The following is a 27,129-nucleotide window of genomic DNA, read 5'->3' as shown; positions in this document are numbered from 1 at the left end:
TCCGTGGTTGAAAATCCCTCGATAAAATGTATTGTTGATAATGATACGATGATAAAATGCTTCAAGAATCCTTTCTTCATCACGTACACGAAGGTGCACTGCTGGACCGGATATCCCGATATTATGCACGACACCCAGTTTCACATAATTATTGCACAACACGTAAAATTGTACGGTCACTTGGTTTTCGTGCACGCCCGAGAAATGATTCCATGTAAATTGCGGCCGCACGATAAATATTTTCTCCCGTTAGTCCGTATGCCACAATCATATCCGTATATTCCTGCAGAGTACACTTCATTTTCTTTGTTAATTTACTACGCAAACACAAGATTTTTTATTAAAACATCTTAGCTCTCGCACGCTGTTTCCAGACTGCGTACGCCAGCAGCACGCAACTACAGCTGAGCGAATATGTGAGTGTAATCATAGTGTGCAGGCATCGAACTCACATGTACACTTGCACTCACATGCTGCGCGCGTGTTGCTCGGCCCATTGGCGGGGGGGGGGGGGGGCAATTGTCCACCGTCCATAAAATATTTAAGTATTTTGCGCGCGGCAGTTGCCGTAATTCTTGTACCTGCACCCCGGGGAGTTTGTCTCCTGGGGAACATTAATTGAAAATAAAGGCAATTTATATCGAATAAAAAAGCGAGTCGGAACGCAATCAATCGAATAGTGAATTAAATATTTATATATGCCAAACGTAAAGATGAATCGGAATTCATTCGTTCGATTAATTCGTTAAATATTTATATATATAAATATAAATTATATATATAATTATTATATATAATAATAATATTATATAATAATATTATATTAAATTATATATATAATTATTATATATAATAATATTATATATATAATTATATATAAATATTTAACGAATTAATGGAACGAATGCATTCCGATTCATCTTTTCGTTTAGTATATATAAATATTTAATTCACTATTCGACTGATTGCGTTCCGACTCGCTTTTTTATTCGATATATATAAATATTACACTTAAGTGTGAGTCCAAGAAGCAGATTTCGGATATTCACTGTAAGTCAGCCGCTCCTCGGGCGATCGGGACGAGATTTAAACGGTAGTGCCGCGAAATGGTGTAGAATTTTATGCAAAAAGAACGAAATCGCTATCGCGTCCGGAAGTCGAGATATAAATTGGCCGTTTTTGCTGCGCGCGAACGGTCGAAATCGTGCACGACGCCGCACATGTTGCCTGCCTCTCGCGCGATATTCACTGTAACGCGACGAGTAAAATGGCGAGCCGAATGTAACCGTTCGATTAATTGATTAAATACTTATATATACCGAACGAAAAGATGAATCGGAATGCAATCGTTCGATTAATTAATTAAATATTTATATATATCGAATAAAAATGCGAGTCGGAATGCAATCAGTCGAATAGTGAATTAAATATTTATATATACTAAACGAAAAGATGAATCGGAATGCATTCGTTCGATTAATTCGTTAAATATTTATATATATAAATATTTATATATATATATATATATATATATATAAATATAAATTATATATATATATATATATAATATTATTATTATATATAATAATTATATATATAATTTAATATAATCCCATAACAATACAGGTCATTCCTTCTTAATTTGAGCCAATCTATTTCTTTATTTCGTTAAGGTCGAAAATTGGCGGACACCTTATATAATAAAACTATCTCAAAACATTTTCTCTCTATTATTGTAATTTTATATTAATTTTATAGGTATTTAATTTAATGAGATGTATACCAATTAAATCTCATTTGACTTTAGTGCTGGGCGGAGATTGTAATGAATTTCTTGTACAATCACATATCAATATGATACCCGTAGCATTGATAGATGAAAGGAATCCTCGAGTTGATGTCCTCCAGAAATTTATCTTGACAAAGTATTCTTATCAAATGTTCAAGAATTACAATTTCAACCATTTTCTTCGAAAAGCGCATCGTTTCGTGTTAGTAACATCTTCTCAACCTCTTTTACGAGCTCTATTACAGGTAAATAATAATAAAACAACGTAATAAGTAATTTTATGGAAAAACATGTATAATACTCGTAATATCGAATGTAATCCAAAACTGTACAAACAAAAGAGTGTTTCTATATAAAAATAAGTCGAAAATATATAGTAAAATTTTATTATATCAGTATTTGTTTGCCAGAAAAACAATTTGATATTTAAATAGCAGCACTTATCTTTGACTTTAAACTGTACATTATTTCCACTTATATTGTGTATCTTTTGCATTAGTACTGACAGCTTACCTTTATTGCTGATAATAATTAATTTTGCATTTTCTTCCCTTGCCATCTTTATTTCAAACTTGTCAATTAAATATTAATATATCTTAGTAATATTTAATAGAAATAAAAACTTTTTTTAGTAAATAAAAATAATAACAGTATTACTCTTTTCTCCACATAGAAAGCAAAAGACTCCCCATGGGCGAATCCAGAAGGATTTTATATCCTGGTCGATAAGCAAACCAAGACTCGGGGCTGTATAAATGCTCGCTCATATCTTTGGACAGCTTGGAAATATGACTTGCTCTCGGTCATATTCATATGCATCGATCCAGACGATGGAATTGTTCTTTACACGTTTAATCCGTATTCGAATAGTTCACCGGACAACTGGAACGAAGTAGGACATGTCAAAGGGCGAGCGGGTCATCCTTGGATAATATTGAAGAGGAAATTCATAAGTGGTATTTCTTTTCTCTTTCTTGCTCTCTTCTTTATTTTATCTGAAGAGACATATTAGCGCGCAAATTTTCAATTAATATAAAATATCTTAATATAAAACGAAATTTAATTAATATCATGTCTATTTTATATATAAAAATTTTATATAAATTATTAAAAAGAATATTCTCTTTTTTGAAACGTTACAATAATATATTATTAATAAGACATATTACTTTTTGTATGATCCTTGGAAATATCAAAATTGAATACCTATTACTACATTTTTTTTTAGATAGCGATATATGCATAGATTTGAATTTTGATAAAACGATCACCCTGAATAGATACAAAATTCGATTAAATGCCATTGACATGAAACCATATATCAAAATCAATTTGAGTTTACCAAAACAAGAAAGAGTTAACGGTGATAACAGTAAAATCATTAAAACACTTTTAAATAAGCTGAACGCAAGTCTCGAGATAACCATCCCTCATAGGGATGTTTATTCGTTGGGCGGTATAGGACCGAATGGTACTTATGATGGTGCGATGGCTCCTGTAAGCGACAGAAGAACGGACATTATTATGAATGCGAGATCTTTATTCGTATTGTGGAAAATCAGGTATGTATCAGTATGTATCAGTTTTTCCAAAAGATAAAGAATGATTTATATTAATTTTTTATGAGGATTCTTTAAGGATTCTTCCTTAAGAATTCTTTAAAGATCTAAATCTTATAAACTTTATACATTAAACAGCTTTATATTCATGGAATAATCGAAATATAAGATATTATATAATTCTTGCAAAGAATATTTGTTGAGTGTTCTCTTATTATTTATCACAACTGTCCCCTTTCACAGGACAAAAATAAGATAATAAATATAAATAATAAATAACTAATTAGAGAGGAAGAGAGAAAGAGAGAGAGAGAGAGAGAGAGAGAAAGAGAGAAAAGAAAAAGGATTTTTTCTCTTCTATGTATGCATAATAAATGAAAACTTGATTGACGAGAATAAAAAATATAATATTTTTTTTCAGATATACATATCCCCATATAAGGGGAGGTGTTTGCGTGATAGCGCAACCAAAGAAACCAATCTCCGAGATCATCAAGATAATAACTTTTCTGTCGCCGGAAGTAATTGTGGGAATTATCGGGACATGTGTGTTAATTTACATAATTTTTATGAAGAACGTAGGATATATGAAGGCTGGGCTAGAGGTGATAAGACTCGTGATCTCTGCAGGATTTTTACATCTGCCCAAAATCGATTCCGCAAGGATCTTCATATGTATGGCGTTGATTTTATTCCTTAATATAAATGCTCTTTTCCAAAGTCACTTGTCATCTTTGCTCACTGTGCCGGTCTATTATCGTGACATTGACAGCATACAAAGTCTCAAGGTAAAAATCTCATTTTCTTTTTCTTCCTCCTTCAATCCATATCCCGATTTTCATTAAATTAATAATAAATTTTTTATACGTACTGTGTTCAATCTTATTTAAATAAATATACCGAGTTATTTTATAAAAAATTAAAGATACGAAAAAATTGTTCGTAACAAACATAGATACTACTAAATTACAATTATTTTATCAAATTAAACAAATTGGCAAATATAAAAGAATGTCTATTAAAATTTTATGAGAGATTTGTTTAATTTACAGCTTTCTATAATTTTAAATAACTTTTTATTGAGTTTTATTGTTTTAATATCACTATTACATTAAAAATAAAAAATGTTCATGTAATATTCAAGAAAATTAAATTGATTTTAAATTTCTTTTATATGAATATCTTTAAAAAAATATTCAATAACGTTATCATATAACGTTACTTTCGAATAATTTTTATATTAACCTGCAATATTTCGTTTTTAATTGTTTATAAAATAATATCTATATCTACTTAAATCAAACACAGTGCATATTATTGAAATATTTTTATAAAATGTTTATAAACTTTACAAAACACATATTCCTCTTAAGAAATCTTCCTTTAGAAATGTTTTCTTTAAGTTGTGCATTCATTGAAATATTTACTTTAAAATAAAGCAGCTGCTACATTTCAATTCCAATCACTTTACAATCAAATAACAATTTATAATAAAACGGTATGAAATTAATAATATTTTAATATTTTTATATATAAGTGACATATTTCAATATATAAGTTAATTCTTTTGATACTTTTTTTTCAGGATGCCGGTTACACTTTATATGGACCGAAAAACTTCAAGCCTGAAATTGGCGATTCTGTACTCCAATCGCGTTACAAGATAGTCACATATAAGGATTGCAAGGAACATGTCGAGAATTCGTCGACCGCCATATGCGTCGGCGACTGCCACCATTTATATTACAGGATCAAGGATCAAGATCTTATTAAATCAAAAATGCTGTTTCCGCTGTTGCGATCGTATGTCACCCGCGAGAATTGGCCACTATACAATCGCGTAAATGATATTATAGATTGGATGGTGCAAGCTGGATTGATTAAGAAAGCGCAAGATGAGATTCTCTGGGAAATACAACATGAGGAAGAGAGAAGAATTGCTTTAACAAAAAAAAACTTCAATATAATGTCTCTAAAACAGCTAACATTCAGTTTTTATATTCTTGGACTTGGATACGCTTTTGCCATTATAATCTTTGTACTGGAGATGGCAATCGGTGGTTCTATTCCCGTATGTCAAAACAAGAATGTGATCGGAAAGAAAAAAAAGAAGAATTCGATGAAGAAAAATCTGGAATAAATAGTGAACTACTAGCTTTCGATATCAACATTAAAAACCGACTTGTAATTTAAAAAATTGTATGAACAACAGACATTCTAAAGTAAAAAAACAATGGATCTGAATCATGCATCAATAGAAAACGAAAATAAAAAATGATATGTGTCAAAACACTAATTTGTACACTCTTGAATTTAACTATAAATTTCTCATTGTTCAAGAAAATTAGCAGAATGTTTATGTTAAAGTTACAGAATACTGGACTTAAAACAGAAAAATAAGAAGGAGAAGAATTAAACTAGTTGACTTATTTTTTTATATTTTGTCTTTCGATTCAATATTGATATTTTTGTCGGAGTTATAGCGATTACACATTGAAACAAATTGCCGAAAATAAAAAAGGAAAAAAAAGGAAAAGAGTAATAAATGGGGGAAAAGATGAGCGAAGAATCGATGATAGAAAAATAGTTTCTTTTGATCAATAATATTTATTTCTTTATTTTAGTTTAAATAATTTTTTTCATCCGGAAGAAATTCCCGTAAATATGATATGTGTGATACATCGTGTCTTTCGTTCTTCTTTGGATCGGCGCGTTCAAGGAAACCGGGTTCCGGTTCCCTTCGTGAGAAAATGCGGAAGACATTCTATTTAGATGTATAGGCGATGACTAATTGCAGAACTAAACAATGCAGACGAGCGAAGTCAAATGTTTTTAATCTGTTACATTGTTTTATTGTCAATGTTGAACTCGCTTATTATAGCAACATATTCATTTATTATATCACATCACATATGTCACGTCACATATGAAAAAAGATTACTATAGATATATCTTTTCTGATGTTACAATATCCTTTTGTAATCATAGCTTATCAGAATTTAGAACATTAAATTATCTTTCTACCTAAATGGATGACAGCATAAAATACAATATTATAAAAATTAAAATATGGCATATACACGAGTGCCTGTCTGGTTACAGTAGATCAACTATGTAAATATTATGAAAGCACAATATTATAGATACGCCTGACCCATTCGATTTTTTTTTCATCGGAATAGCAATGTCAGTAGATTTTCTCTCTGGAAAAAGAATTTATTCTCAAGAGATTAATATTATATATATTATTATGTAATAAAATTTTCGAAAATATGTCAAACGTATCTCTCTGTGTTCTTTTTTCGTCACTAATTGTAGGAATATTTCTTCTCACTATTAATAATGTTACATTATCAGAAGAATGGCTTTGCTATACAGATTTAGTAACATCGTAAATTAATTTTCCAAGAATATGTTCGAGATAAAAATCGAATATTATTTTTATTATAACAAATTATCATATGACAATATTATTTTAAACTTGTTGAAAAAAGCTATTTTTTTTATGTAAGTATTTTTCGATATTTCTTGCCAATGGAGAGAATTTTTCTGTTAAGTAGTTTCTTACATATGAAACTATAAAAAAACTAAAAAAGAAGACCAACGTGACACGGGGAAGCTAGTAGGAATCAAATAGAACACAAATGAAAAAGAAATTTTAAGCGAAGACGAATGTTGAAAAAATAAATTCTAAAAGATAATTATTCTTAAGGGATAGATTAATAATTTTATTAAGATTCTTTTGTAGATATTTTGGATGTGACAGTTTAAACACTCTGTCTATTAAACCAAAAATAATGCCATTTTAATAGTATATTGAGTGTTGTGAGTAAAAATTTAAAAGCAGGAGAAAGTCGATTTAGTCAAATTTTATAAAATCTTCTTTAATCATAATTGTTAAATTAAAAAATTTAAAAAAGTCTGTGATGGAAAGAGTTAAATATGTCTAATATAGTAAAATGAAAAGAAAAGAGAGCAGCAAGTATAATATTATCAACGTATCCAAAATAAATGGAAAAGATAATTTAAAAATGGCTTGCTCTTTAAGGTCTTGGAGAAGCAAATTCGCCATGACGAGAAGAGAGAATAGAGCCCATCGATATATCGAAAGACTGTCACTTACATGCATATTTTGTTATTGAATTTAAAAAACTAGAATGTAGCACTAAGCGTATGCCAGTGATAAATTCGGAGTAAACAATGTCAGTATTCTTACTAATGAGATCCACCATTTTCCAATATTCCTAGTTGCAAACTCCAATGGGATTTCGTAAAGAGCAAAACTGCACGAGGAGAAATGAGCATGTGTTCATTTATAAATTGATTTCATAATTTATTTATGAAACCAATTATATAAAAAACCGCATTATAAAATTAAAAAATGGTACATATACACACACACACACACACACACACACTTGCGCTCATCTGAATACAATCGATCAATTATGTAAATAATAGAAAAGCATATTCGTGCGATATGTTTAATATTCGTTTATTTTTCATTGGAATACCAATGTTAGCAGATCTTCTCTCTGTAAAAAAGATTTAATTCTAAAGAGTTTAATATTGTATTAATATACAGTAAAATTTTCGAAAGTATGTCAAACGTGTCTCTCTGTGTTCTCTTCTCATTGTTAATTGTAGGCATATCTTCATTTACTATTCATAATAAGGTTACATTGTCAGACGAACAATCTTCCTACACAAATTTAGTGGCATCGGTAAGTTTAATTTTCAGAGAATATGTTTGAGATAAAAAATCGAAATATTTTTATTTATTACAAAAATAACCCTATCCGCGTATATTATTGTTTATATTATTGTTCATACACATTTATTATTGTATATTATTATAACAAATTATCATGTTACAAAATCATTATAAACTTGTTGAAAAAATTATTCTTTTTTTATTTGTAAGTATATAATAAAATTATCTCAAAACATTTTCATTCTATTATTGTAATTTTATATTAATTTTATAGGTATTTATTTTAATAAGATGTCTGCCAACGGATTCTTATTTGACTTTAGTGCTAGGCGGAGATTATAATGAATTTCTTGTACAATCACATATCAATAGGATACCCGTAGTGCTGATAGATGAAAGGAATTCTCGAGTTGATGTTCTCCAGAAATTTACTTTGACACGGTATTCTTATCCAATGTTCACAAATTACAATTTCAACAATTTTCTTCGAAAGGCACATCGTTTCGTGTTAGTGGCATCTTCACAACCACTTTTGCGAGCTTTGTTACAGGTAAATAATAATAAAACAATGTAATAAATATATAATTTTATAAAAAAAACATGTATAATAATATTGAATGCCCCAAACTGAGTAGTACAAATAATAAGAAGGTGAGTATATGAAAATATAAGTCGAAAGTACGTAGTAAAATTATATTATATGAGAATTTGTGTTTTTATAAAATATAATATATAATATATAGATATTCAAATAAGCTTACACATTTAATTATCTTTGGTCTCAATAGCCTAAATTATATGTTACTTCTGCTCACGTTTATATTTCTCTCTTTTGTATCTTTTTTGATAACTTACTATTATCGATAAAAATTTATTTTGTTTCTCCTTCTCTTCGAATCTTTATATTTCAAACTAGGCAATTAAATATTAATATATTTTGGCAATTTAATTAAAAATATAAACTTATATGTATATATACATATATTACGAATCTATTTGTAGTCATAATAATTAATCTGCGAAGAACTATTGTTTTATTTTTAATTATTGCAACTCAAAAACGAAATCTTTTAAGTATAATATTTTAACCATATTTACATTAATCTTTCTTTATCATTTTTTGAAAATCCCAATACCCGTATCGTGTTTATTATAAACAATTAAATTATAAGAATATGAAAGATATCAATATTATAATTGATTAATTAAATATATCTCAATTTATATAGTAAATAAAAATAAAAATATAATTAATCATCATATACTTTTTTCTACATAGAAAGCAAAAGACTCGCCATGGGCAAATCCAGGAGCATCTTATTTCCTAGTCGATAAGCAAACCGAGACTCGGGGCTGTATAAATGCTCGCTCATATCTCTGGACAGCTTGGGAATATGACTTGCTCTCGGTCATATTCATATGCATCGATCCAAACGATGGAATTGTTCTTTACACGTTTAATCTGTATTCGAACAGTACACCAGACAACTGGTATGAAGTAGGACATATCACAGGACGAGCAGGCCACCCTTGGATAATATTGAAGAGGAAATTCATACATGGTGTTTCTCTCTTTTTCACTATCATATTTTTTTTCTTTTTTCTAAAAAACCATATTAGCGCTCAATTAAAAATTAAATAAATTGAAATTTGACTTGAATAATAATAATTAAAAATTAAATCAAAATTGGCAAATTAGAACTATACACTGTAAAAAATTTTTGTGTAAATTTACAACTATTATAATGGATAATATTGAGACCAACTAAAGATGTATATTTACATACATTAATAGATTTACATTTCATAGATAAAATTATTATCTTAAATGGTAAGTAAGCATCTTGTACTAATAAATTTACATGTTGGAGAAGTAGATTTCTAGAAATGTTTATGTAATAATACATTTTGTATATGTGTTTATACAATTTCACATATTTAATTTAATTTAAAATTACATACATAATTAGTGTAACAATTACGCTATTTATAACGAAAATATATAAATTCATGTACTTTTACAAAAATTAGTTATTTTACTCTTTATTGTGTAAATATTCGTTTGTATTTGATAAGAAATTACAAGGTTAAAAGTGTAATTTTTAAATTTTATATAAATGTTACAAAAAATTGTACATTTACATAAAATCCAAGAATTACACTCTTAACCTTGTAATTTCTTATCAAATATGAATGAATATTTACTCAATAAAAAGTAAAATAACGAATTTTTATAAAAGTACATGAATTTATATATTTCCATTATAAATAGCATAATTGTTACACTGATTATATGTGTAATTTTACATACTTTTTTTACAGTGTAGCGTGGTAATATAATGACCAAAATAATCAATAAAAATTAGAATAATAATAATAATGCTAATGTATAAGACGCAAATATAAAATACAGGATAAACGTTGAAATCGTTCCTGTGAAATCGTTGAATGATGAAATCGTTCCTGTTAAATGGCGTTTGTGCTATTATATGTATACATTTACAGATCATTTATCAATCGCTTATACGTAGTTTTATCAACATCTTCGCTTCATTTTAATTTATTATTTTCAGTATATCTCACAAATATATAATAATTTTCACAATATCTCACAAATATATAGATCTATATGTGTATACGTATATACATATTATATTATCACAAGTTTTTCTCCTACGCATTTTATCACAAGTTTTTCTCCCCGTTATGTCACATAGTATGTTCCTTCGTATTTTCTTCCATAAACTCCGTAATCAATTCGTTCTCCAGGTGCGTTGACTACATGTATAGAGAGATTTCTGCACAAATTCTTTGATGAACTTGCAAACTGATCAAACTGTTCAGAGCTCAATTCTCTTATAATTATTTGTAACACGATAAAATATTTTTAACAGGGTCTGTATAACTAAATTAGACGGCGATTGCCTGATAGGAATGTTTTTCTATCGACTCTTGTACTTCATGTGAACATTTTCGCTGCTAGAAAAATATTTCTTGATTTTTAAGATTATAATTTACAAATTATTATAATTATAATTAATTATAATTATTTATTATAATCACAATAACACTTTTTCGTGTTTACAACATACACACACACACACACACACACACACATACACACACATGTACATATATGCATACATACATATGCTGCACATACATATCCTACATAATGTTATCATTTACTTTAGCAAGATATTATCTCCGTGTGTCCATAATTTAGGGAACGTAACATTCGGATGTAATTACATGTAATTATATTCCCACTAAAATGTAATTTTATATTATCTCTCTTTATCAGAAACAGACGAAAAAGCGAATCGCATTTATCATCAGGCTATCACGTAATTACTGTGAAAATAATAGAACGATTACATTAGTACAATAACAGAGAATTGACTCATGATGTGTCTTAAATGTTTGCTTCTAAACTAAAGAAAAAAAGACGTTTTAATAATGCGAAAAATTACTTAATTATTAAAAAAATGAGATTATCAGAAATATTACGAATATGTACATATACATATATATATATACAAGGCATACTTATTTTAATAACTCATCTTGAATATCTGTTAAATGTATTTTCGTTGAAAGTGTTTCACAAAAGTTATAGAGTTTAGAAAGACAAAAAGATAAGGATATTACTTTTACCTTAGGTGTAGATACTAAGGCCAGGTGACAATCAATCTAGGTTTCTTAGATAGAACTAATTTAATAAATTTCATAAGTTTCATATAAATCAATTTCTCACAATATTCCAATATTATAAATCAATTTCTCACAATATTCCATATTCTCACATATTTCCACATATTCCAATATGTAAAAGTTTTGAATTTAGAGTAATCAAAAATTGAATATAGTTTATGAAATATTTTATATCTTCAATTGCGACATAATTTTACATAAACTATAAAATATTTATAAAATATTCATTTTCTCGATTATTTTTATTATTTATTATTTATTATTATTTACCTTAGTACTTTTATGTATAATAAGAAGAATCAATTGGAAAATAAAGAAAACGTACAATTGTTTTTATGAAAAAATAAATTTGCAACATGTAGCTGTACATTTATCTTAAGAACAATTATTTGTTTTCTCAAGGATGGAAAAATATTTAATATCATGATTAAAAGTGAATAGAGATATTTTATTATTGCTTCTGGTAATATTGTTATATTATTACAAAACATATATAATTATTTTATTACAAAAATCAAAATAAAGCTATATAACTTTTATTCAATAGTAAAAATTCCTTTTCTTAGATATGAGAAATAAACAATATGCATAAGAAAATATGCGAAGAAAATAATTCATGAAAAAATTAATGTAAATTATATTATAAATAATTCATAAAAAAATTAATGTAAATTATATTATTACAACGAATACAGGACTATATAATGCAGAACAAACCAAATCAAATATCTTTCAATCTGTTCCATTATGTTGTCGATGGTTAACCCGCTTTTTAAACTGACATATTCATTTATTATATCATGTCACATACGTCGAAGAAAGATATTTACTACATATATATTTCTTTCTATGTTAAAATATTTTTCTATAATCATTCTGATCACGCAAGATCACGTGTAGAACATTATTTTTAACTTTTATAAATAGGTGAAAGCATAAAATTCGGTATTATAAAAATTAAAATATGGCACATATACATGTGCGCTTATCTAAATACAATCGATCAACTATGTAAATGTTATAAAAGCACGGTATTATAAACACGTCTGACATTCGATTCTCTTTCATCGGAATAGCAAAGTCAGCAAACTTTCTCTCTGTAAAAAGAATTTATTCTCAAAAGTTTAATATTGTATTATTATATAGTAAAATTTTCGAAAGTATGTCAAACATATATCTCTGTGTTCTCTTCTCATTATTAATTGTAGGCATATCTTCTTTTGCTATTCATAATAAAGTTACATCGTCAGACGAACAATCTTCTTACACAAATTTAGTGGCATCGGTAAGTTTAATTTTCAAAGAATATGTGTGAGATAAAAAAATCGAAATATTCTTATTTATTATAAAAATGACCCTATCCGCGTCATACATATTTATTATTGTATATTATTATAATAAATTATCATATTATAATATCATTACAATAATAAAATTATCTTAAAACGAGTGTTTGAGATAATTTTACTGTGTACTTACAAATAAAAAAGAAATCATTTTTCTCGACATTTTAATATATTATTACAATATTAATTTCACAGGTATTTATTTTAATGAGATGTCTACCAACGGAATCTCATTTGACTTTAGTGCTGGGCGGAGATTGTAATGAATTTCTTGTACAATCACATATTAATATGATACCCGTAGCATTGATAGATGAAACGAATCCTCGATTGGATGTCCTCCAGAAATTTACCTTGACAAGGCATTCTCCTCTAATGTTCAAGAATTACAATTTCGTCCATTTTCTTCGAAAGGCGCATCGTTTTGTGTTAGTGACATCTTCTCAGCCTCTCTTGCGAGCTCTGTTACAGGTAAATAATAATAAAACAACGTAATAAATATATAATTTTATGAAAAAACATGTAATATTATCGAATGCCCCAAAATTGATACAAACAAAGTACAAACAAAGAGTACAAACAAAAAGATAGTGATTCTATATTAAAAAAATAAGTTGAAAATATATAGTAATATTATATTATATAAGAATTTGTTTTTTATAAAAAAAATTGACATTCAAATAGGCTTACATTTAATTATCTTTGGTCTCAATAGCCTAAATTATATATTACTTCTGCTCACATTTATATTTCTCTCTTTTGTATCTTTTTTGACAACTTCCTATTGTCGATGATAAAAATTTGTTTTGTTCTTCTTTCTCTTCGAATCTTCATATTTCAAACAGGCAATTAAATATTAATATATTGTGGCAATATAATTGAGAATATAAACTTATATATATATATATATATATATATATATATATATATATACCTATATTGCGAATCTATTTGTAGTCATAATAATTAATCTGCGAAGACCTATTATTTTATTTTTAATCATCGTAATTCAAAAACGAAATCATTTAAGTATAATTCTTTAACCATATTTACATCAATCTTTGTTTATCATTTTTTTGAAGATTTCAAAACCCGTATCGTGTTTATTATAAACAATTAAATTATAAGAATATGAAAGATATCAATATGTTATAATTGATTCATTAAATAATATATAACTCAATTTATATAGTAAATAAAAATGATAATTAATCATTACATACTCTTTTTCTCCATATAGAGAACACAAGATTCGCCATGGGCGAATCTAGAAGGATTTTATATCCTAGTCGATAAGCAAACCGCGACTCGGGGTTGTATAAATGCTCGCTCATATCTCTGGACAGCTTGGGAATATAACTTGCTCTCGGTTATATTCATATGCATCGATCCAGACGATGGAATTGTTCTTTACACGTTTAATCCGTATTCGAACAGTACGCCAGATAACTGGTACGAAGTAGAACATGTCAAAGGGCGAGCCGGCCATCCTTGGATAATATTGAAGAGGAAATACATACATGGTATCTCTCTCTATTTCTTTATCTTATTCTCTTCTTTCTCTTATTTAAGGAAACATATTAACGCGCAAATTAAAAATTAAATAAATTGAAATTTGGTTCAAATAATAATAATTAAATATTAAATGGAAATTGGAATAATTAGAAATATAGCACAGTAGTTGGAACAAAAAAAACAATACTTCCTTTTTTCTGATTAATCGTATATTTCAAATTAAAAATAATTAACAAAAAACGAATGTTTCGGATCGTCTTTTGATTCCTCTTCAGCGCGACATTAACAATATGAGTTACAGTGTTGTATGGTGACGCATTTAATTGAAAATATATGTATGTTCTCGACGCATAGGCATGCAATGTTAAATTGTATCTCGCAGAGATCTGGTAAGCACAATGTTTTTAATAATTCTTTAAATTACTGTAATTGTAATGTGTTAAGTCCCCAATAAACAGATTCCGTGTTTTAATTTTCATCATTGAATCTCAAACTAATATGAGATATACACAACGGCATACAGTTATAAATTTATAAAAAGCAGGAATCTGATTTATTGGGACTTAACACATTACAATTACAATAATTTAAAGAATGATTAAAAACAATGTGCTTACCAGATCTCTGCGAGATACAATTTAACATTACCTATGCATCGAGAACATATATTTTCAATTAAATGCGTCACCATACAACACTATAACTCATATTGTTAATCTCGCGCTGAAGAGGAATCAAAATATGATTCGAAACGTTCATTTTTCGTTAATTATTTTTAATTTGAAATATACGATTAATCAGAAAGAAGGAAGTATTGTTTCTTCCCTCGAATTATCGCGATGTGGCTCTAATTCGCGGGAATTAATTTTCAATAATATAAAATATCTTAAAGTAAGGTGAAATTTAATTTGCTTATTATTTGTTATATTATTTTAGATAAATACTTTTTATAAATTAACAAGATATATACTCTCTTTTTGTAATTATTATGTATAATGCATTATTAACAAAACATTACTAATTTTGCGTGATTCTTAAAAAATGTATCAAAAAAAATGTGGATAACTATCCTTTTTATATTTTTAGACAGCAATATATGCATAGATTTGAATTTTGATAAAATGACCATTCAGAATAGATATCAAATTCGATTAAATGCCGTAAAGATGGAACCATACATCAAAGTTAATTTGAGTTTACCAAAACAAGAAAGATTTCGTGGTGAAAGCAGTGAGAGTATTAAAATACTTTTAAATAAGCTGAATGCAAGTCGCGAGATCACTATCCTTCATAGACAACCTTATACGATGGGCCGTAAAGGATCGAATGTTACTTTTGAAGATTTAGTAACCTCTATGAACGATAAGAAAATAGACATTACCATGAATACAGCATATATGATCTCATTATGGAAAGGCAGGTATGTCTCTCAGTATTTTCCAAAAACAATTTATATTAAGTCTTTAAGATGATTCCTTAAAGATTTTTCTTCGAGAATTCTTTAAGGATCTAATTAAATCATATAAACTTTATACATTAAATAGATTTATAATTATGAGACAGTCAAGTATATGTCATACTTTATAATAATTTTACAAAGAATGTTTGTTGAATCTTATCTCTTATTCTTATTATTATATATAAATTGGTTATCACACCTTTTACAGAGATCTAACAATTAAATATTTAAATATAAGTAATAAATAGATAATAAATAACTAACATTTTATAGAGAGAGAAGAAGAGAAAGAGAGAGAGAGAGAGAAAGAAGAATTTTCTCTTCTATGCATTGCATATTAATGAAAACTCCATAGGAGAGATTAAAAAGTAATATTTTATTTATTTTCAGATACCTATATCCCTTTATGAGAGCAGGAGTTTGCGTGATTGCGCAACCAAAGAAACCGATTTCCGAATTCATCAAGATAATAACTTTTATGTCGCCAGAAGTAATAATAGGAATAATTATCATATGTTTGTTAACATACGTAATTTTTATAAAAAGCGTGGGATATATAAAAGCTGGACTAGAGATCGTAAGACTTCTGGTTGGCATAGGATTTTTACATCTGCCCAAAATCGATTCCGCAAGGATCTTCATATGTATGGCGTTGATTTTATTCCTTAATATAAATGCTCTTTTCCAAAGTCACTTGTCATCTTTGCTCACTGTGCCGGTCTATTATCGTGACATTGACAGCATACAAAGTCTCAAGGTAATAGAAAAATCTCATTTTATTGTTTTTTCTCTCCAGATATATATCTCAATTTTCGTTAAATTAATAATAAATTTTTTATATATACTATATTCAATCTTATTTAAATAAATGTGCTTGGTTATTTTATAAGTAAATATTTATTATTATGATATATTATGATATATTATTTTATGATTAAAGATACGAAAGAATTGTTCTTAAATTATTTTATAATTGTTTCTCAAGTTATTTAGAAGCTCATGTTAAATCTATATAGTATGATTAATTTTTTGTAAGTGAAAATATGGAAGAGATTTTAAAGTTAATTTTATTTTTTTTAGATATTAAACTCAATTAAGATTATTATATCAAATTAATGTTATTATATCAAATTAAACATATTGATAAATGTAAATTGATATTTGTATTATACAAAAGTTGTACAATTAATATTTGTATTATAGAAAAGTTATACAAAATACATAATTCTCTTTTCATTAAAAATCATAAAAAATCTTCTTATATCATGTATAAATTACAATATTTAATTTAAAGCAAAGCAGTTGCTATATTCCAATTGCAATTACAAGTTTATAATAAAATTTTATGAATTTTAATAATATATAATATATTTTAATATATTTTAATAATATATAAGTGAAAAAGGTTAATTTTTTGTTGGTTCTTTTTTTGAGGATGCCGGTTATAATTTCTACGGACCAAAGATCTTCCAGGATATAATTGGCGAATATAATCCTGTATTCCAATCGCGCTACAAGACAGCTAACTACAAAGATTGCATAGAACATGTTGAAAACTCGTCGACTGCCGTATGCATCGGTGACTGCCATTATTTGCTTTATAAAATCAAGGATAAAAATCTTATTAAATCAAGAATGCTGTTTCCGATGTTACATTCATATATCACCCGCGAAAATTGGCCGCTGTATAAACGCATGAACGACATTATACATCGGATGATGCAGGCTGGATTGATTAAGAAAATTCAAGATGAGATTGTTTGGGAAATAAAACGCGAGAGACAGATAAGAGCCTCTTTAACAAAAAAAGATTTCAATGTAATGTTGCTAAAGCAGCTAACATTCAGTTTTTATATTCTTGCAATTGGATACGCTTTTGCCACTATAATCTTTGCGCTGGAGATGGCAATTGGTGGTTCTCTCCCGTATGTCAAAACTGGAAAGCGGTCGGGAAGAAAGAAAAGAAGAATACGAGGAAAAGAAATGAATCTGGAACGACCGGTAAACTTTCGATATTAACACTAAAAACCAATTTAGTGGAATTTAAAAAAATGTTCAGGTACGCTTTTTTTTACTTATTGTATGAATTCTAATGAACAGATCTCAGTAAAAAAACAGCGCATATCTGAATTATGCACATTAACAGTAACGAAGTACAAGAACGATATGTGTCAAAGCATTTATATTAACTTGTATACTATTCAGTTTAATTCTGGATTTTTCACGTAACAAAAAATTAACAAAATATGGCAAAATCACATGATAGACGCTGGATTGTATAAATCAGAAGAAAAGAACAAGGAGAACTAAACCAATTAACTTGCTACATTTCAGTTGACTTGTTTTACATTTCAATTTTCAATTCGATGTCTTCGTATTGATATTTCTGTCGGAATTATATCAATTTTACAATAAAATATTACAAATTGTAGAAAATAAAAAGAAGGAAAAAAGGAAGAAAAAGAATAGAAGGAGAGAGATGAGCAAAGTGTATCGGTGATAGAAAATTAAGTACATTCTTTTGGTCAATATTTTATTTATTCCTTCATTTTTTAGTTTAAACAATTTGTTCATTCGGGAGAGTCCCCGTAAAATGAATATGATATAGTAAATATGTTCTTTTTTACAATTTATACCATATACACAATGATAATAATAATAATAATAATAATAATAATAATAATAATTAAGAATCCTAAACATAATAATATAATAATCAAAATAATCAATAATAATTAGAATAATAGTAATAATGCTAATCTATAAGGCGCAAACATAAACAAAATATAGGGTACACGTTATGGTGAAACCGTCCCCGTTAAATGACGGCATTTGTGCTACTGTATGTACGCATTTACAGACCGCTTATCAACCGCTTATACGTCATTTCAGCAACATCCTCGTCTCTCACTTCATTTTAATTTATTATTTTTAGTAAAAGGCGCTCTCGCTCCCACTCTCTCCTCAATCCGTTTATAAGCTGAGATTACTATAAAATAGGTAAAAAAGCCCTGTTTCACAAAATATCTCGCAAATATATAGATATATATATGTATATGTATATATTGTCACGGGTCTCTTTCTCCCACGAGTTTTATCTCAACTGTCGCCATTATCTCACGTGGTACGTTTTACTTTGTTTTGTCCTCCTCTCGCATACGAGCATAAGTCAAAAACTGTCGATCCGTCAAAATTAAATATGCGTTTTGCATCGCGCGATTTATGTCGAGGAATAGCAAAGCGCGCGCAAAAAATGAGGAAAGACATTCGATCAGACACCTATAAAAGGCAGAACCAAACCGAAGCCAAGAAAGTTCCTCGGCTTGTGTTGTAATCGAATGAAAATGAAAGAAGCGAGATCACACGCGAAAGGAAAACAAAAATGAGCACGCCGACAAAGGACTATCATCTAGGCGACCGATTTATTTAAATCAATTTACGATCTCAATTTATCAAGTTTTTTTTTTGGCAACATGAGTAATAAAAGGGAATGAGATAGTGTAACTATTAAAGAGTTTTGCCTTTATATTAATCACTTGATGTACAAGATGAGGCATCTGGAACGTTTACGAAATACATTCGTCGAAGGATAGAATATTACAAGTCACTTCGTGTGACCGCTATGTAAATTTTGTACTTCCTTTCTTCCACTACATGTGTCGAAAAATGTGTGTACCAACGACGAAATATATAAACAATCCGTAATTAACGAGGAAGTTGTATTGCTACAGTGGATAATGCGCACGGGCGAAAATTTTGATCGATTGACGCTATCATTCAAAATTCGTGCAATTGCGCGATTAACATGAATCATGTAAAGTCCGAAATTATGTACGCGAGTAAAGTTCGATCATGCAGCGTCAAATCAATCAATTAAATTTAATTATATTATGTTGTAATTTCAACAATCAAGAATTGATATATTTCCAATATATAATTGTATCTAATATTTAATCGTATGCATGATTTTATAAAAATAACTCGTTTCTTTAGTCACGCGTTATTGAATCTTATCACATTATTTTTATGCGATCGTTGCATTTCCAGCAAAAACGATAATTATACTTAACAATCATTACAATTTTTTTCTTAATTTTTAATATGCTGCTGATCGAGCTCTCTTGCATAAAACAGAGAGAAAATAAGAGGATTTCGGTCGAGATGATTAACGTAAGTCGGTGTGATTAACGTCAATTACTTTAGACATACCTTTCTCTTTAGCGAGCAGTTTACTGTCGCTTCGTTTATAACGGAAGCAACTTTAAAATTCTTCTAACAATTAAAATATTTGCGACAATTTTGCCCTATTTTACATCAGTTTGCGGTGATTTGCGGTGTGACTCGACCGGCCACATTCGTTATTTGTGTGTATTCCGGAAATTACGCGTGTATCAACGTACGTGTATCAATGTTTGTGTCAACCCCCTCCGCGCCAATAAATATAATAATTAACAATTAAAATAAATAGAAGAAAAAGCAAATAGGTAATTATATCTCATTAAGCGATATAATTTGGTCTCTCCTTGGTGCGGTTTGTCATTCACATGATTGTTCTTCAACTCTTTCTTCTGGTTAATCCTTTCGATTAATCTTGCCTATTATTATTCCTCCAATCCTCCAATTTATTCTTCCGTCTCCATGTCTGTCTGTCATTAAATGATTCGTTAAGTATGTCGTCAGTAAACAGATAATTAGTCGATGTATGTAAGTCTAAGCTTGGTGTATATGTGTATACATATATCTATATGTATATATATATCTCAGCACGTGTACCACATGGTCGTAATAGAGACCATCGTCTGTCGCATATCTATTGCTTGCTCGACTCGACGAAACTCCGCGTCTCACGAAGGGAGGGTAGATTCTCTGGAACACGTTCACAAACATTATCACAAACATCGCAATACAAAAATGATATTACATATGTGTAACACAACCGTTTTTCGCGGTTCTAATCCGTTTCATTTCATAATCAGGCCGAGCGTGATAAGCACACGTTTGAAAGCCTACGGAGGTACAAGAAACAAATTATAATTTGTAAAAGGACGAAAAGAACAGCTTCTACCCTCGCCGTCGTACGCAGAGTTCGTGTATAGATCGTATCGTCGTTATACACACAATCAACGCAATTAATCGAGTTATGTGTGTATTGCTCGGTACAACCAGAACAATACGATTGCTTTGCCAGCATCGGAATACGCTGCCGTTAAACTACCCTATCCGTTTGCCCATCTTCCTTTTGCAAAATCACCATCTTACAGCCACCGCGCATCGATTTTTTTTTCTTTTTCGTATGGGCTCGGTTTAAGAATTTTACGTATCTCGAATATAAAGAAATACTTGAATGGTTTGAAATTTTTCACAATCATCGAATAAAATACAAAATATATATACATTTGTGTGTGTGTCTCTCAATATATAACTTTTACAATTATTAGGTATAATAGAAAAAGAATACAATAATCTTATAATATATAATTTAAATATGTAATTTTGTAATATTATTTAATATAAATTATACATTAATACAATAATTAAATTATAATAATTCAGAAAAAATTATAATAATCGTAATTATATTATATATATATATATATATATATATATATAAAATGACATACATTTGTAGTCTTTCCTGGACATAATTATTTAACAAAAAGGTCTTAAACCGAGTTCTTTTACAATCTGTCAACATTGACAATCATGGACAGAGCGAGCAAAGGAACTTATATACTATTTTTGTATACTTGGAGGACTTTAATGATGAAAGATTATGTGAAGAATAACGTGTTAATTAATCTGCGAGGGCTATTTCAGACAATTAAATAATAGCAGGTATCGCCGTGACTGTTTGAAGGCGAATTTTTTTTTCTTTTTTTTTTTTTTTTTGGCACAATCGCAATGGATGGGAAAGTTTAGCGGCGGCTAACACGTTTCTTCTGCATTCGGAATTGAGTAATAGTACGCCATATATCCCGCACAAATATAGTAAAATAATTATCAATGCAGTGTAATTGTTAATAATGTAATAATATATATGATATAATCCATAATTATATAAGATTGCGTTTGGGGTGTGCGTGTATGCTTTGTCTCTTTAACATATATATGTATATACACGCAATATATATTGTATGTATATATAAATAATATATACATATAAATATTTTACAAGTACGGAGTGGTGTGTAATAGAGGGAAGGGGGAGACTAAGAAGACTAAATTAAATGGCGCTAACTAAATTCTCTACCGAGGTCATTTACAAATACGCACGCGATATTCTGGCCCGATCCCGATACCCATCGTTCCGTAGTGAAAATAGGAATAATATACATTTTTCGCACATGACGCACGTGCGTACGCCAACGGATTTGTTTTCTTTTTTCACGCATCGCTTTACCTCGTTTTCGCGTTATCTCACTCATTAAAATACATCTCAAAAGAATGTAATAACAATATTATTTGTAACATAAATGTTATATATAAATAGTAACATCGTTACTGTTACTATTACATTATCATTATAGTAATTATAATTATTATTACTGATTATAACACTGTTATTATCGCCAATAATATCTTATCAATGTTAACAATAACAGTAACGATAAACCTTAATAATTACAGCAAAAATCGCACGATACAACTTCGCGTAGCATTCATTCTGCTCAATAAAAAGAAAAAAAAGCAAAGAAAAAAACGAAAAGAAAATTAGAAAAGATCCAGAAAGAAGCACTTTCTGATCAAAACTAAGCATTGCTTATCCAGAACACTACGGAGCAACAGCACCCTTCACTTATCTTTGGAAATTATACAGGAACATAGATCAGCGCGAAATCATCGAAAAAAATATTTAATAAAAAAGAAAATCTATATAATAAATAGATATAATTTTCCATCCATCATGTAGCGAGCGCGAATATTTATCCTCTTTTTCAAGTTGTAACAAATATTCTTTCTCTCGGTTTTCTGCTGTTCCTTTCCCGATAAACTTCGCGAATTTGTGATTTGGGACTTTGTCAAATTTACGTTTTTGTGTTCGTTTCAGACGGTTGGCTTGGCGGAAAAATGGGCCTGATATATGTATCTGCTATAAATATGTGTCTCGAAAATATCAAAGCTCCTTAATAGATTCTTTTTTTTATTATTATTTTTATTTCTCTTCTCTTTTTATCCTTTAGCACTCGCGAAATATAAAATTGTATCCCGTGAACCATTGGACCGCGCTTAGTAACTATGGGCCGTCATCGTCCCGCCAATCCGTCTGCTTTCATTTAGATCTTTGTTTTTTTTCTTTGCAGTTGCTAGCTGCGACATCAACAACAGCAGAATGACTTTATCATAAGAATTGTTTAAATGACAATTGGTCCTACGTTTTCGGAGAATGCTGTTTATTCTTCTCCGATCTAATGGGGTTTGATGCCCATTTGATTTGATTTGAGGAATTAAATTCAAATCGGATATGTTAGACTACGTTATCACGTTTCCATCGATTTTGTGATTAAAAAATCGAGTCATCACAAACTCGGCGTTATCGAGAAAAGTAAACTGGCAGCCATGCTATTAATTATTATATATATTATATAATATATATTATATTATATAATATATAGTATAGTTATTAGTTACATTTTCGCTGATAAAACGCGATTCATCCGAGAGTGTCATCAATTTCTCATCGATCGTGGGAAAGAGATGCGTTTGAAACGTGAGACGAGCCGAATTTCCACGAACTTGAATAATGAAGTTATCGTAACAGATTCGGAAATTCTCCCCAGCGCGATTGGCCTGTCGATATTGAGAAGCGATTGTAAGAACGGGGACAGAACAGAAATCCGTTTGAAAAATTCTCAAAGAAAGAAACCGCGTTAATTTTCAACGAACAAATTCAACGGATATCTCGTCATATGTTCATTCATTACGTCTCTTCTTATATTCTTTTTTTTCCTCTACTTATTTGTGATTTCTCTTTTATCTGATTCTCGACAAGAATTGTGGTAGCAAAAATTGGGGCGGGCCGGTCTATCGCAAATTCAATCGGACGATAGACCGCCCTCAAGACGGCGCAGCACTCTCACAAATACCTATTTACAAAAATATACACATGAGCAACTTACTTATCCGTGTGTATTTGCTTTTTATTCACCGTTTCTGTTATCATCTCATGTCTACGCTGTCCAGCTCTCGATCGTACATCATTTATCATGCCTTGTTCTTCCCTCGTCTGCGTTTCATTTCATCAAATGATGCTATGTATGGTATATGTGTATGCGGTATATCTGTACTTTTCTTTTTTTTTCTTTTCATCTAAGAACCTCTACATATCCCCCGGTTTTTAACTCTAGATAATGTAAATAATATGTATCGGTAGTCACATTTGTTACTGCTTTTTCTGTGTTGCATATTAATTATTAATCTAGTCTAAATTACTTCCCCATGATCTATCTACAAAAAAAGAAAAAAAAGAGACGACGTTCTTCGCACGTAAATGTTAGACGTAACTATAATACATCGTTCGATCTTGTTGTTGATCCTGTTGCTCGCGCATCTCTTCACCGAAAACACTTTAATTGTCTCCTCCCCTCTCTCATCATTTTATCACGATATTATCCCCATTTGCGAATACAACTCTGTCATCTGTTCCCCTATACTGAAACGCGGCGCCGGCGCGCGAGATGCATTCTTTCTGTCTGATTTCGTTATTATAAATATATTCTTATCTTTATATAACTATTTATATATTTATATAGGTAATAAACTATATATATATTAAATATGTATATATTCTCGTTTTATTCATCGCACTTGAATCGCCGAAACGATACTCATGCTTCAGGTAACGTCGGCTGTGGCGCACCGTGAAGCGAGAACACACGGGCGCTTTTCAGTGGCACTTCTACTACCCCTTTGTGATTTCACACTTTTTATCCTTTTTATCTTCGTTCTTCTTTCTTTCCCTCTTTTCTTTCTTCGCTCTGACCTCTGACATCTCTTACATCGATATCTACATGCGTTAACTTACAAAAGCGGACACTTCGGAAAAATAGACACAAGTTATCACTGCGGCTCGCTAGGAAATTTAATCGCTCGTTGGCGAACGCCTCAATATCATCTCCGCTCAATGATTCTTCAATGCGCCTCGAGAATAAGTAACACGTGCTCTAAACAAAGTGCACGAGGTTCGTTATGCACCGTGGTAAGATAAGCAGCTCCTCCTTCCGTCCGGCTGCTTTTTCCTTGCGCCTTTCAGGCACACGCGCTTCGCAATTGACTATAAACTTGCTGCTAAATTTATCTGAAGAATGCCCCCATACGCAGATCGTACGCAGATCGCCCGACTAAGGGAGATCCCACGAGCTCTGTTCTCGTTTTCTCTTTCTAGAGATTGCCATGACCCTCGTTATCGATTCAGTCGTACCCCCGAGACCACTTTTCTTAGAGAAAATAGTCCGTGATTTCACTCGTCATCGATACATCACCGTCGCTTCTTCCTATTTCTTCTACATCTCCGATTGCCTAACCAGAGATGATGTTGTAGTGATTAATGCAGTATCAACACAACTACGTAAACATGGTCGGGTAAGTGACCATGTTTTGAGGAAGGGAGGTAATGTAGTTTGGGGTAGGTGGTCGGGGGCTATGCCACTGTGGTCAGAGAGCTCGTAACTTCTTTATACCCGCTTGAACATATCGCACGAGCTCGCGCAATGAGCTATACGAAGTTAGGGGTCCCAATCTTCGATCCAAGTCAATAAAAAAATCTAAAAGCACGAAGATATAAAATAGTAATTAAGATCGGAACGAAAATCATCTGATATGTTGATTAATTTTTCATACATACTTTTATGCTCCTCCTGTTTCGCCTGTTTTATTGCCTGGTCCCATAAATCGTGACCGTTTGTAAGTAATCCTGAATACTGATTCTGCTTCATCATCGCATTGTATACGTGCAATGGCACACTAACATATTGGCCTGATGTTGCTGGATGTTGTCCGCCACTGCTATATCCAGAGGAACTCTGACTGCCAACTGAACCTACAGAACCGGCGGGCGACGGCGTAGGTGAAAGAGAAGGTGTACCTTGTCCCTCCGGTTGCACTGGAGTTGTCTGAGCAGGTTGCTGAAAATACCAAAATAAAATTCTTAATCAATTATTCAAATATGTATCAAATTTTACGTGCAAGATAATCATAATACTGTTTAAAATGTATTCAATCAGATAAATGATTATATAATGTATTACGTGATGGGATAATGAGAAAAGCTTACCTTTTGATTGAAGTCATTGACAATCTTTTGGACCTCTTTCACTTCCTGTTTGCGTAAGTTATAAAGTTTGGAGTACAAGCGCGACTGGCACCAAAGACTAAAAATGACAAATAACAATCGTGGTTTTGAGACTGTTACAAGACCGATGTAATACAGCGAACTCTCGAAAAAAATATTCACCTTAGAATAGCTAACTTCGTATGTATACTATTCTCGGGTGTATTGTTGGATTGGCTCTTGAATTTTGACGAGATGTATCTGCAAAACAAAGGGAAAATCGGGGATCGCTTTAATTAGCAGACGCGCTCTCTTCTCGTCGTGCCTGCGCACGTCTTAATTAGAAATGTACTCACTTGATGAGACTAAGAGTATCCTTGTACATGGTGTACGAGGCTTTCTCCGTGACTGGGTCCGACTCCATCGCATCACCAGTTAGAAGGAAGTAGAGAGCGGCCTCTAAATACATCATGCCCTGCGCTGTAAGCTCGTTTTCCTCATCAGCATTATGCTTCAGTCGCTTAGCTTCAGTCAGGTACTGGTCATGGTCCCTGAAACGCAAATTTCGTGCGTTCAAACATACTGTCATGATATTAAAAGATTTTTTAAGTCATCAAAAAAATTTATTTAATGATATTATTGTAAGTTTATCTGGATTAATAATTGACTAAATTGGACTAGTAATTTATGTTTAATCTGAATCAGCATAAAATAAAATCGAATCAGTCATCGTGCATTAACATGTTAATGTAATGAGTATATTTAT

The 27,129-nt window shown here is 30.1% G+C and overlaps 1 protein-coding gene across 6 annotated transcripts in view; it reads right to left on the bottom strand.

Annotated features, from left to right (window-relative positions):
* Positions 1-23,521: 23,521 nt before the first annotated feature.
* LOC105257711 (AF4/FMR2 family member 4) overlaps positions 23,522-27,129 on the bottom strand; it is a 201,692-nt gene continuing 198,084 nt past the window's right edge. For all 6 annotated transcript variants that reach the window (XM_025409695.1, XM_025409697.1, XM_025409696.1 and 3 more), the window contains 5 exons: positions 26,720-26,914; positions 26,547-26,624; positions 26,367-26,463; positions 25,938-26,217; positions 23,522-25,857 (listed from right to left, as the gene is read on the bottom strand). In XM_025409695.1, the coding sequence (XP_025265480.1) occupies positions 25,748-25,857; positions 25,938-26,217; positions 26,367-26,463; positions 26,547-26,624; positions 26,720-26,914 (760 nt within the window). In that variant the 3' untranslated portion in view covers positions 23,522-25,747. The remainder of the gene's footprint in view (positions 25,858-25,937; positions 26,218-26,366; positions 26,464-26,546; positions 26,625-26,719; positions 26,915-27,129) is intronic.

This window comes from Camponotus floridanus, unplaced genomic scaffold, assembly GCF_003227725.1.
Source record: "Camponotus floridanus strain SB8 unplaced genomic scaffold, Cflo_v7.5 scaffold28, whole genome shotgun sequence".
Taxonomy (NCBI): Eukaryota; Metazoa; Arthropoda; class Insecta; order Hymenoptera; family Formicidae; genus Camponotus; species Camponotus floridanus.
Note: the sequence above shows the minus strand (reverse complement) of the source record. Positions and strands in the feature narration are given on the sequence as shown.